Source organism: Saimiri boliviensis, chromosome 6 (genome assembly GCF_048565385.1).
Source record: "Saimiri boliviensis isolate mSaiBol1 chromosome 6, mSaiBol1.pri, whole genome shotgun sequence".
Lineage (NCBI taxonomy): Eukaryota > Metazoa > Chordata > Mammalia > Primates > Cebidae > Saimiri > Saimiri boliviensis.
The window spans coordinates 89,387,001-89,400,969 of record NC_133454.1 but is presented as its reverse complement, the minus strand read 5'-3'; the positions used below and the strand labels follow the sequence as shown (position 1 = coordinate 89,400,969).

Here is a 13,969-nt window from a genome sequence, read left to right as displayed (position 1 = left end):
TGGGGAAATGATGTCTATTTAAGGTAATAGGAAATCAATTTATCTTTTTCAGAAATATTTCTTCTTTAAGAGGTGTGTGTGTGGGTGTGTGTGTGTGTGTGTGTGTGTGTGTGCGTGCGTGGTAGGGAGGGGGAAGTTGAAATTTCAGACTGACTTGGAATTCTGTAGCAGTATAAAAGCATATGTGGGGACCCTGGGCTTTGTGAGTAGAGAAAGAAGCTGGTCAAGATCAGTCACTGACTGCCATAATGAGGAAGCTTAGCTGCAGAATTATTAACACAAGAAAAAAAATCATCTGCCCCCCCTGAGCTACCCATCCAGGTCTAAGGGTGTATCAAGACCTCATCCTGGATGGTAGCTAACTTCTACTGTGTACTACAAGCGGACATGACTACAAAGACCCATCTTTACAAAAACTCTGACAAAAAAGTATCATCATCCCCATTTAACAGGTGAGGAAACTAAGGGAGAATTGTTAAGAAAGGTTATATGAGCCGGGCGCGGTGGCTCAAGCCTGTAATCCCAGCACTTTGGGAGGCCGAGGCGGGTGGATCACGAGGTCAAGAGATCGAGACCATCCTCATCAACACGGTGAAACCCCGTCTCTACTAAAAATACAAAAAATTAGCTGGGCATGGCGGCACGTGCCTGTAATCCCAGCTACTCAGGAGGCTGAGGCAGGAGAATTGCTTGAACCCAGGAGGCGGAGGTTGCAGTGAGCCGAGATCGCGCCATTGCACTCCAGCCTGGGTAACAAGAGCGAAACTCCGTCTCAAAAAAAAGAAAAAGAAAAAAAAAAAAAGAAAAGAAAAGAAAGGTTATATGCCAGCTAATTAAAATGGAGCCAAGATTTGATTCCAAGATCACTGATTCCAGAGGCCTAAGTGCTTGATCCCAACATGGGAAAATAGTCAACTGCAAAACTGCCAGGAGGATCTGACCAAATGGCTTTATTGGAGGACTGAAGTGGGGAAAAACAGAGGGTGCTTCAACGAAGAAACAGGAAATGACTAAATCCGCTCTCTGTATTCTGGTTCTGTTCAGCATCATTGACGTACTCACTCACCTGCGGAGTGTGGGAGAGGCCACATCTGGGTACTTGGCTCCAGGCTGGAGAGTGGCCTGGGCTGGACTGGACACAGGCTGGGCTGCTGGGTTCACTTTCACCGAGTTACAGGAAGCCACGCTCTCGTTGTCTGATGATATGCCTTTCTCCTTATCTGTCTGGTTGACCAGGCCTGGTAGAGAGCTGCCTAGGGCTGTTTTGGAAGGCTCCCTCAGTTTGGGCACTGGCAGGCCTGCAGACTTGCTGCTGATGTTGGAATCTATGCTGCTAGTGCTAGACCTGTTCCCAGCCCCATTCCGGCTGTTGGACTTACTGGGCCTTGGCAAACTCCGGTACTGAAGGTTTGTCCGGGAACTGAGGGACAGATACCCGTCGTCCTGATTCTGAGCCCCATCCATGCTTGACTTCCGACCAGCAGACCTACTGACGAGTGCAGATGACTTTGGGATTTTGCCCAGTGTGGCTGACCTGCTGGTAACAGTGGCCCCGCTGGCTGTGATCATGGCCAGACCGGCGGCAGAACCACTCTGCTTCTTGAACCCAAAGCTGTTGGCATTGGCAGTGGGTGTCCTAGAGCTACTGGAGAGAGGCTTTTTGGATTCATCACCACTGCTCCGGCCTGCATCTGATGGGGAGCGCTTCACCTGGGAGGCTTTTGGAGAAAGCCTTCCTTTCTCAGACACCTTTGCATCATCTGTTTTTCCTAAAAGAGAGATCAGCAAGATTAGCCTGCAATCCAAGAGCCCAGCTCATCCATCCATCTGTTTAAGATGCTCCCCTCCTCTGAAGAGCTGGTTCACTTTTCCCTTGGGGAGGCAGAGGAAACAGTTTTTATAAAAATAATATAGTCTACAAATGTACTGTGAACCTTTTAGGAATTATCAATGATTTTACTCATTTGCAAAGCAGTCTAAATTTACACAGGAAAAAGCAAAGCCAGCCAATCACTGATATGTTTGGGGGAAAATAACCCCCTGTCTTTTCTGACCTTTCACCCTCTGTCCACTAAAAGGCTGCCCCTAACATGTCCAGGGGATACCGATGCCCTGGTCTATAAATATCCCCTAAATCAGGGACAACATCAACTCAACATACCCACAGCTCATAAACCCATGCTGTTAAATCACCTGAACTAGTTGCATTAACTCTCACCTAGTGTCTAGTTAAACCAACTCAATACGTCTCAGCAGTGGAATCATCTTCCGAGCTTAAGAGGCTCCCATGCTTACTTATTTCCACTTAGAAAAAGGTAGGGATGTGAATATTTATTTAAGCTCATTATTAGTAGAGTATAAAATCCTGAGACAACATATGTAATATCAGGTCCTTGCTAGAGTTAACTATGGTTTTGGTTTTTAAAATGACAACTGTAGGGCCAAGAGCACTCTGGCCTCTTACCAGTTCCTGGGGTCTTCAGTGCACCTGCTGGGGCTGACGGCTTCGTCCTTGGCATGGTGATGCCCACCTGAGCCGTCATGCCTCGCCGCCATGAGCCTGTCTGGGAGATGACGGGATTCTTCTTGCCCGATGTGCTTTTGTCGGACTCGTCAGACACATCAGAAGGATTCCGCCTCCACTTGGAACCTGGCTCCATTTTTATGCCGCTGTCTGAGCCTCCGTCTGATTTCTTGACATCATCACCAGACCACAGGGAATTCCTCTCCACCTGTGAGTGCTTCTCAGCGTCAGTCTGTGGACAGAGACTCTCTGAATTAGTCCTTTCCAAATCCTAGGCTGGGGAGCCCTCACTCCAAAGGCAAAAATGCCAAAACACTGGAGTAGTTGAGGGAAAAATAATTGTTATTTTAAAGATGTTTGGACTTTTGTACTCTGGTTATCTTGTTAGAAAGTCTGATATTTTTGTTGTTGTTGGTCCAAGAAAAGTAAATAATATCAATGTATCCTTAGAATGGAATGAGGTGGCTGGGCACAGTGGCTCACGCCTATAATTCCAACATTTTGGGGGGCTGAGGAGGGAGGATCGCTTGATCCCAGGAGTTTAAGATCAGCCCGGGTAACGTGGCAAAACCCTGTCTCTACAAAAAAATAGAAAAATTAGCTGGGCATGGTGGCACATGCCTATAGTTCTAGCTACTTAGGCGGGTGAGGTGGGAGGATCACCCCGGGGAAGTGGAGGCTGCAGTGAGCCGTGATTGCACCACTGCACTCTAGCCTGGGTGACAGAGCAAGACTCTGTCTCAAAAATGAAAAGAAAAGAAAAGAAAAGAAAAGCCAAAGAAAGGGGTCCAGGAAAAACGAAGGAAAGAGCCCTAGGGAGGGGAGTGGCAGAGCAGATGGAGCTGTGGTGGGAATTCAGCCACCACCTCTGTCACTTGAACAAGCCTCCTCCAACTCTGGCGGCTGATCTCTAACCAGCATCCAGCCTCCTGGCCTGTTTCCTTGTGTTCTGCCTTCTTCCCATCACTCCACTCGCAGTGAGATCTTTGGATCTAACACACCAAGCAAGGGAGCAAGTGAGCAAGGGTGTTTGCTCGTTCTACTCAAATCAGGGAGAGTCAGGAGCTGAGGGGAAGCACATCCTCAAATGGCGCTTCCCCCAAATGCGGAGAGCCAACGGTGCCTGCTCTGACCCCAGCATCATTTATACACCACTGCTTTGCTCCCCTTGTGGGATTTTGTTCTGACAAGGGCTATAATTAGCCAGCTTTCTTTGGAAGAGTCCTGACCTGCTGGCCATGAAACCCAGAAGGGGACAGAAGTGTGACGTTAATGATCTCCTGCAGCTAAAAGGCATAAAAGCTGACCAGAATGCTTTGGAGGCCTCCTGGGGTATGAGGCCAGTTGGAGGATGTCAGTAGTGAGAAGCAGCACAGTAAATGGGGAAGGGAAGTCAGCAGCACTTTCAGGATGGGTACACTAAGATACCAGTCCCATTATTTGCAACGCTTAACTACCGAGAGCAGGCAAGAGAGGAAATTAAAATGAACACCTGGCAAGAATCTGCCTAACGCCTGTCATCCAAGAGTGGAACATGCCCTCCTCCATGGACTACAATGGCTGAATGAGATAAAAGCTAAAAACAGCTCAAGTTTAATCGCCTTCCCCCATCCGCCTCAACCCCTTCTCCCCTTATGAATTTTCAATTTATCCATTACAGACATCTTATGGGTTCTTTCATTTGTTTTTTTTTTTTTCCAAGCTAAGTATTAGGTACCAGAGATATAAGGAGGACAAACTCATACTCCCTGGCTATGAGAAGCTCATCATCCAGCTGTGGCAAGGGACAGAGGGGAGGGGAGTTCCTACATGTGGGCACAGGGCAGGAGCTCACTCAAAGCTTGATGAGCGAATGAATGAGCCAAGGAACACATACTTTTCAGGCCACAACACACATTAGCAAAATTATCTGATCTCAGCCTCTATCTAATCAGGGAGGTAAGTACGTAAGCACTCTTATCTTTATCTCAGTCTTACAGATGAGCAGAAAGTAAAGTTGCCCATTCTCTGTCCCAACTACCCCACCTCAGTTTCCTTCCTCTAAACACTTCCAGTATATTCATTCAACCAGAATTTACTCCAGGCCTGCTGTCTCTCAGGCACCAAGGAGGGTCAGAGAATCCGGGGATCAGACTGATTTCCCCCACATCATGAAACTTACAATCCAGTGAAACAGGCAGAGATTTAATAAATAAAAACAAACAAGTAGGTAACTGTAGATTACGAAGACTATTATAAGGAAAAGGACGAAAAGTCTGAGAAGGAAATATAGACAGTGACCTAATTTAGATGACAATGATGGGGATAGGGGACAGTGGTCAGTTCAAAAAGAAGTACCCTAAAGAATGAGAAAAAATTTACTTAGTAAAAGAAAAGTTTGAGGGAGAGCATGGCAGGGAGAGGGAACTGCATGTGTAAAGGGCCTGAGGCAGGAAAGAACTTGGCTTTGGAACATTCACTTAACAAATATTTATTGGGTGCCACTATGTGCCAGGAAAGCTTATTTGCTCTAGGAATACTGCAATGAACAAGTATAAATCATTAACCTCATGGAGCTTACATTCAAGTACATTTTAACATATTCTAATATGCTCTAAGAGGTACTGAAAATTTAGCATATGCCACATCCTGGGTTACTGCATTATTCTTTTAATGTTCCTATACTTATTTCCCCCCCAATCAAATTGTAACGGTGCTAATAGTAGTAGCATAACTACAATTTACTGAGCACTTACTATGTGCCAGGCACTAAGCTAAAGTACTTGACACGTACCATTAAGTTTAATCCTTATCAAAAACCTATGAGGAAATCACAGTTCATAGTCTCAATTTTACCTGACAAAACCGAGGCACAGAGTGAAGAGAAAATTTCCCAGCAGACTGAGGAAGTAGAGATGCAGGGATTTCAGGGACTCTAACTGTGGAGCCCATGTTTTAACCACCATGCCACACTGCCCTCCCTGAGGTTAAGCCCAGGGATATGAGACATTTGTGCATACTCGGTAGCACCTAATAACCATACCCAGCAGATTCTCCTTCCATACTGGCAGGCTCCTAAACCCTAGGGGAAGAGCAGCTCTTGCCTAGCCTCTAGGTGGGACTCACAGAACAGACAGCACACACGTCCCTGGGCTAAGAATGTGGCTTGATTTTCTCTCTCTAGAAAGAACAATCATCCGGCCATCACATCTCCCTAGCTTGGTCCAGGGTGGTTGCCTTCCCAGCTCTACTCTGAATCCTTCATGAGCTACGTGCTGGACCATATGGTGGCACCCGTCGGGATTAAAAAATGAGTAAGTCCAAGCCTCTCTGTTCCCAGCACTCACAATAGTGGGGCCAGCCAGCAGGACATCCACATGGGATGTCCTACAAGTTCTATCCTGTCTTCCCCTCCATGCCTCTGCCAGTTGTTCCCATCTTAATAGTACTTCCTTTCTAAAGGGTTTTCTTACTGCCTGTTCTTGGAAGTCAATATAGTCATCCGAGTGGGAAGGTGAGGAAAGAAGCCATGAACACGGGACTTCAGAAGGGAGGCCAGTCTTCTGAGAGCAAGAGGTGAGGCCTGAGGAGCTGGAAGCTTGGCATGATGTGGGGAGGAGTGTGGGCTTTGGGTCTGACAGATCTGGGTTCAGATGCTGGGTGCTGCCACTCACTGGCTGTGCATGACCTTCGAGGACACTGCCTCACTTCTCTGAACTTATTACCTCAGGTATAAAACACAGATGATAGTAGGTCTCTTATAGCATTGATGGTGGACTCAATCAGCTCAGTGTGGGAGGAGCTCAGTAAACAGTGGTTCTTTTCATGACCAGCTTTCCTGCCTCTGAAAATCCTGTGCACTCTATTATCTATCTTTAGCATTTATCCCACTTTCATCTTGCATTCGGGAGAACAGGTACTTGTCTCTTCTGCTCCTGGGTCACAGGCCTTTGGAAGGCAGGGATGTTCCCTCCTTGTGCCATATCCCCTGCAGATCTAGATGCTGAGCTGGCTCAAGTTCGAGCCCTGGTGACCATGGAGATAATTATTGGCATCAACACCATCACCTGCCAGTCATCCTACTAGGCACTGTGTCCATCTACATACATCCTGAGCTCATTTTGATCTCAGGCTGTGTTATTATCCACATTTTACATATCAGGAAAACATAAGGCAGAAGGGGAAAAGTAAAATACCCAGTGAGTGAGCAGAAGGGGGCACCTCTTTTCGCCCCCAGCCAAACCCATCCCTACATCCATACCAACATCTAGAGAGTGCTAGGGTCATTCAAGGCCACACAGGACAGGAATCCTTGCCACATAATTCCGAATTTTATTTCCCGGAGTAACAACAACAACAAAATGACATGGAATAATCATTTTCCTACGCATATGTTATTAAACATTTAACGGGCATTGAAAATGAGAAGAAATCTTGATGTGTGCATCTTTGCTCCTCGGCACCTGTGATGGTGACTTCCATAGAACTGAGAGAAAATACTGAATGTATAGATGAATATGTGAGGGAGTCACTCTGCCACCAACACCTATCCTCAAAATAAAATACTGCAAAATAAGATGAGTTGCTTTGAGGCTACAAAAAAAAAAAGTATATTAAGAATGCAGTCAACCTTTAGTTAGTGACTTGAATGAAGGCTAGAGGCAGATGAATGGCTAACCCAGGTGGAAGGGCTGGGGAGAGAGGAAGGAGAGGAGAGGAGGGAGGAAGAGGGGGAGAGATAAGAGAAATGGAAGGAGGGAGGAAGGTAACTTCTGAGCAACCACCCAGTCTGAGGCACTTAGAGAAGCATGAGCTGATAAAACATTTCCCTGTTATTTTCACACTCACCCCTGGAGATGCGTCTAATTACCGCCATGTTACGGTTGAAGAGGCAGAGGCTTGGAGCGGGTAATTAGTTCATCCAAGGATGTCATAGAGTGAGGAGTGCAACTCAAGACCATCTGGCTTCCAAGTCCACACCTTCTCCCAACACCACAATCTGGTTGGCCAACCAGACTCACCAGCTCTCCTGGAGGAGTTACTCAAGAGGCTCTTGGGCTTCAAGCAGGGGATTCTCTGCCCAGCCCCGAGGAAACAGTGGGCACAGGAGCTGACACTGGACAGCTGGGCACCTGGGCACCTGTGCTCTGTGGAGGGCATTCTCCATTGCTCCTCAATGTCCCCGATGACAGCGGAGGCCCTCACAGACAATGGAGGCCCTCCATTCCCAATGATCCGTCTCCTCCTCTTTCAATCAGCTACATGAAGCTGTTTCTTAGGTTTTCCAGACAATAACTTCCCTGTTCCTGAGATGCTTTAGTTATTCCTCAGAGGATTTTCAAACTGCAAAAGCTAGGCAGGCAACCTGTCCTTATTTTGCTTTCCTGATGGACACGCTGAGCCACTTCTTCCTGCCTCTCCACGTCTTGCCTGGCAGACTGCGTGCTACCCCGATTCCAGGGTAAACCAGCATGTGACAGGAACCCAAATGAGCCAGAGCACAGAAGGCGCAGCTCTTGGGAAGGGTGCAACGCACATCTTCCCATTGCCTGATGCTGCTCAGAGAGGAGTAATGGCCCTTAGCATTCCTCAGCGTGATATGAGGGAGGAGGGTGGGAGCCTGTGAATTACGCTGATTCAAATATTTTGAGATGCTCCCTGGACAGGAACAAAGAGAATGTCACTAAAAATCCATTTAAGGAAACCATTGCATAAGAAATCTTAATAACTACTGGCATAATCTGCATTTAGTTTACTCTAACACCTACTTTTTTTAGTTTTCATTTTACTATTTTAAACTCAGGTAGTCTTATAGGAAAAAAACCTACCCAGAGAATAGTAAACCATTTATATCCCTTGAAATAACTTCTGATCTTGATCAAAAGGCATGTTTGTGCAGAATCCTGCAACCTTTTGTGGTGTGACATTTACAAGACGAAAGCAAAGAGCTGGTCCAAAGAGCGGGGGCCTCGGCATTAGCCAAATTCAACTGTGTCAGAGAGGAAATCATGTACAAATCCCAGGTGTTTATCAATGTAGAACCAGAGATTTCAACTCCAGCTTTGCAGGAAGGGAACAAAGACAAGGAGATTCTTCCAATACAGTGTTTTACTAGCTCCTCCTGCATCTCAGGAGCAAGCCTCTTCTACCTTGTAAGTAATCAAGGGAAACCTCGCTGATCTCCCTTTCTTTCTGCAGTACCTCTAACAGCCTGCCTCCTGAACACAAAAGCAGGTGACCAATGCCTTGGTTCTCTCCTTAGTATCTAAGGACAGTCTGCTTGTTCTTATCTTGAATATACAATGAGTCTCAGGGGAAAAAAAAATTAGTGTTCACAAGGAAAGAAAAACTGGACACTGTGAGATTTAAGATACGGTAGGTGGCAGGAACACAGCCTGGCTGGGCATTTCTAAATTGTGTCTAATCACTGACGAAACAGTGACCAGTTTGGGAAGTGTGGCTTAGGTTTCATTTGTTTGCTTTTTGTACAGTAAAATACACAGATCTCAAGTACGTAGCTTAAATACATTTTAGAAAATTAACATACTTACATAACCATTGCTCAGATTAAGATATAGAACATTACCCATGACTCCCTTCTAGTCATACGGTAGTTTTTGTTTCTTAAAACAACTACCAGGACCTGCCATCACTAGGTTGGGTTTCTGAACAATGATCAGAAAGTCTGGCTCAAATGAAGAATGCAAGAAACTGGGAATCCCAGGGGCAACACCTAATGTATTTCATCAGGCGGCAAACGTTTTATTTCCGTGGGACAGAATTACTCTAACACTCGGATATATCCTTTTTTTCCCCCTATTGTCAAAGAAGAGACACCTTTAAAAGGAAAGAGATTTCCAAATCAGCTTCTATCTGTACAAAGTAAAGCACAGCTGAGAAAGGAAGAGGCTATGGAAGGGAGTGAAAGGAGAGGCAGAGCTAGCTCTGCCCTCCCCAAGGTTGCCTTGAGAGACTTTGTCCCAAACAGACTTCCCCAAGAGTTCGCCCGAAAGAGCGGGGCCCCCTACAAATGGGAGGGATCAATCATGAAAAAGATTCCAGCTTACTATGCCAGTGCCACCACGGCTCACCAGTCCTAGTGCTGGTCAGTCCCAAACTGGGGACAAGCTGTGAGGATGACACTTTAGTTTGCCACTAGTAAAATGGGGTTTTTAGAACCATCCCTTGCCAATCATGAAGGAACACTCTGAGGGCCAGTGAAAGTGTCCACATGAAACTAGGCCGCATATGAAATGTGAAATCTGAAGGCTTAAAGCAGGGGTGGAAAACTCCAGTGCCCTGGGGTCAGGCAGGTAATTTACAAAGTACAGCTGGCTGGCAGGTAGCGGCTGTGCACGCCGGAGCAGGAGCTGCAGGTCTAACGGGGCTGGACGCTGGGACATCTGTTGATTGTCACCACATGGAGAATGTAGGCTCAAGGAAGCATTATCTGCCATTTTTTCAAGAGCAACCAGAAAGGCATTCTCATGTGAAATAATGTAATTTTTTTTTTTTCTTTTTTGAGACAGAGTCTTGCTCTGTCGCTCAAGGCTGGAGTGCAGTGGCGCCATCTTGACTCACTGCAACCTCCGCCTCCCAGGTTCAAGTGATTCTCCTGCCTCAGCCTCCCAAGTAGCTGGGATTGCAGGCGCCCACCCTCGCGCCCGGCTATTTTTGTATTTTTAGTAGAGATGGCATTTCGCCATGTTGGCCAGGCTGGTCTTGAACTCCTGACCTCAGGTGATCCACCTACCTTGGCCTCCCAAAGTGCTGGGATTACAGGTGTGAGCCACCATGGCTGGAAGGAATAATGTAATTTTTAATATTTGCCAGGAATCTAGTTTAAAAGAGGGGTAATAGTGTGGGCCAAACAAAACATGTCAGCAGGGGACTGTAACCCAGAGACAGAGTTCTCAACCACAGGTCAGGATATCCTGGCCTTCCGGTCCGAGGTTCTCCATCTTCATTTCCACCCCATCCCCCTTGAGGGATCAGACACGTGCCCCTGGATAGCAGTGGCTTGCTGAGGCAAAGAAGAGACATACACTCCAGGCTGAAAAGGGCTAAAGTCCAACATCCTTTTCTGTTTTGTTTTGTTTTTTTTACACAAATTATGAAACCGAGGTCCAGGGAGGAAGTATGATTTCATCAAGTCCACACAGTGAGGGTGGTGGAGGCTTCCCTACTCCCTTGTCCACCACTCCCTGCCTGACCCCTCCCTCGTGGACAGAGGTCACAATCAGGAGATGAGAGCACAGGTGGCAGGAGGCTGGGCCTCATCTCATCAACCTGGAGATTCTGCTTGCCCCAAAAGGCCCTCTTATCCCACAGGCCCCAGCTGGCAGAGGCCGCTGGAGGAGCCTGGGAGGGCTGCTGTTCCTCACCTGCACATCCAGGTTTTTTCGCGAGGAGGCGGGTGTGTTGGCATAGGAGCTGATGGAGGAGCTGGTGTTGATGTCATCAGTGCTGAGGTTGTCTATGGTGTCACTGATGCCACTGCTGACGGAGCTGCTGTCGTCCCAGCTGCCAAGACAAACACACATCCTCAGCACCAAAACCTTAGGCTGTACCAGCTCAGGCTGATGATACAGACAAACAAACACCATTTCTGAAAAGATCCAACCTGCGCCATGAAGCCCCGGACAAAGCTCTTTTGTCTCAGATGTGACTCATCTGCATGTCAGTCGCTGCCTAGGATTGGAAGCTGGGTGAAGAGAAGGACAGGACCTTCCACAGCAGAGGTGGCTACGGGCACTACCCATGTCCTATGCCATCCTCAACTTCATCCTGGAAACTTTATGAAAAACAATTTGTTCCTTCCCAGGCCTAGTGGCAGAGTAGGGCAGTGAGTCTGGGGACTAGAGCTAAGGGCACGCAGGGAAGAACTCCACAGCAGACCCCTCTGTCGGGGTCAGGGGGGCAGAAGAGTTGCTGTATGACTTCTCCGCCCTCCACTTCTGGAATGAAACACCAAGGGAGGGAAAGCAGCAATAGTCAGGAGAAACCTGTCAACTTGATTAGTAGCTCTAACTCTAAGAGTATCCCCAAACACATCTAAAACAGATATTCTTCATTTCCCAACCCTGCAACCCTGTGAGGTCAGTTACAAGCTGCCTAAGTCCAATCTCCTTACAATGACTCTTTGTTGCTTTTTCCTTATTTACCATCTCCCCACCTGCCAGCACCACCACATTTCATCCAGCACTCGGTGCTATCACCTTGCTTCCAAAACATATCCAAATGTGCACAGTTCTCTGCCCTCACTGCCACCCTGCAGTTCACGGTGCCGTCAACGCCACCTAGGTTACTGCTACAAGGCCAGCCAGTCTCTGTGGTCTGCTTCTGCTCCCTAATGGTCCACCCTCCCCACAGCAGTCAGAATATCCTGTCACTCTATGGCTTAATACCCTTGAGTTACCTGTCAGATACTTGAGTCCCATCTGTCTATACTGTCCCTCAAGACCCTCTGAGCTTGCCTCCTTCCCCAGCCCTGTTTCGCAACCCTCTCCATCGAGACTGACTCTGATCACATGCACTTCTGTTCCTTCTAAGCCAAGATTGCTCTCTTCAAGGCTTTCTGTTGCTTGTCCCTCTTTCTGAACATCTGTCCCTGACTCTTCTCATTTTTCAGATCCCAGCTGAAGTTTTACCTCCTCAGAAAAACAACTCCACTACCCAACAAACCTGTCACACTCTGTCACATCACCCTGTTGCATTCACTCATTTGTTTGCTATGGGGTAGCAGATACATAGCAGGTGTTCAATAAATACTTGCTAATCTAGGGCTGGGCACAGTGGCTCATGCCTGTAATCCAAGCACTTTGGGAGGCCGAGGTGGGTGGATCACCTGAGGTCAGGAGCTCAAGACCAGCCTGGCCAACATGGCAAAACCCTATCATAACAGTACAAAAAAATTAGCCGGGCATTGTGGTGGGGCACTGAAATCCCAGCTACTCAGGAAGCTGAGGGAGGATGATCGCTTGAACCTGGGAGGTGGAGGTTGCAGTGAGCGGACAGCATACCACTGCACTCCAGCCTGGGCAACAGAGTAAGACTCTGTCTCAAAACAAAACAAAACAAAACAAATCGTGCTGATCAAAACTCATAGAAGTGGAAGTGAGAGCCGGGCGCGGTGGCTCAAGCCTGTAATCCCAGCACTTTGGGAGGCTGAGGCGGGTGGATCACGAGGTCGAGAGATCGAGACCATCCTGGTCAACATGGTGAAACCCCGTCTCTACTAAAAATACAAAAAAATTAGCTGTGCATGGTGGCACGTGCCTGTAATCCCAGCTACTCAGGAGGCTGAGGCAGGAGAATTGCTTGAACCCAGGAGGCGGAGGTTGCGGTGAGCCGAGATCGCGCCATTGCACTCCAGCCTGGGTAACAAGAGCGAAACTCCGTCTCAAAAAAAAAAAAAAAAAAAAAAAAAAAAAAAAAAAAAAAAAAAAAAAAGAAGTGGAAGGTGGAAGTGAGAAGTCAAGTAGACAATAAAGCAAGTTTCCAACACCAGTGTGATACTATTCTAATTAACACAGGGGGAAAGGGTACTACTGGTTTTCTATTGCACAGGTAGAGAAAGTGAGACTTAGAAAAATGAGATACCCTTATAAGGTCAGAGGGTTGGTAAGAGGCAGAGTGGGTCTGGATCCAGCCATTCTGATTCTAGAACCAACTACCCTCTTTACTGTGACGGCAGACAGTTTTATATTATGTCAATTCTCAGCCCACATCAGAAGGAAGCCAGGTTTGGGAGGCCAGGCAGCCTGGTTCAAGGCCACTCAGCCAGGAGTGGCAGGTCTGATAGCAAGGCATTGACTTACCGCATTATTCTACCACCTAGCCCTCCACAGTCTAGCTGAAAGCCCTGCAAAGTGGCAGCGTGAAGCCTGGGAAATGCTGAGTGGCTGAGATTTTGAAAGCCAAGAGCACTTCTGACACACACACACACACACACACACACACACAACCCCAATATTCTAGTTCATTCCAGCAGCTTGGAAGATACCTGCCTGTACATCCTGAGCTCTGCTGATCAGGCAGGAAGGCAAAGGCTTACTGAAAACCTGTTTTTATCACCTTCTCCTTTAACACTTATTTGGCTTCCAAAACCCAACAGGAACATCCCACAGAAATGCAGGGGAGTGTGAGGGTGGTCCCAAGGAGGAGGGATGAGGCAGGGAGAGTGAGGGCTCAAAAGGGGCTTACTGTGGATGAATCCACAAGGGTCCAGCAGCTCTGGGATTCTGCACACTCCACTCCTATAATTCTACTTCTTATTCCCAGCCCTCCATCCTGTTCCAAATTCTTCCTTTAAGGCTTTCTCCAAATACTCTAGCCCACCCACATCATCTCCTACTTTGAATTCCTACACAGTGTCACAATTTGTATTTGCTTCTACACACTCTTACACTGTTTTCTAGCTATTCTCTATACAATGGGCTGTCCTATCTCCCAAATATATGCAAG

At 47.2% G+C, this 13,969-nt stretch overlaps 1 protein-coding gene across 11 annotated transcripts in view; it reads right to left on the bottom strand.

Moving 5' to 3' along the window:
• NAV2 (neuron navigator 2) overlaps positions 1-13,969 on the bottom strand; it is a 768,220-nt gene that overhangs the window by 71,097 nt on the left and 683,154 nt on the right. For all 11 annotated transcript variants that reach the window (XM_074401233.1, XM_074401231.1, XM_074401234.1 and 8 more), the window contains 3 exons: positions 10,888-11,026; positions 2,465-2,756; positions 1,067-1,769 (listed from right to left, as the gene is read on the bottom strand). In XM_074401233.1, the coding sequence (XP_074257334.1) occupies positions 1,067-1,769; positions 2,465-2,756; positions 10,888-11,026 (1,134 nt within the window). The remainder of the gene's footprint in view (positions 1-1,066; positions 1,770-2,464; positions 2,757-10,887; positions 11,027-13,969) is intronic.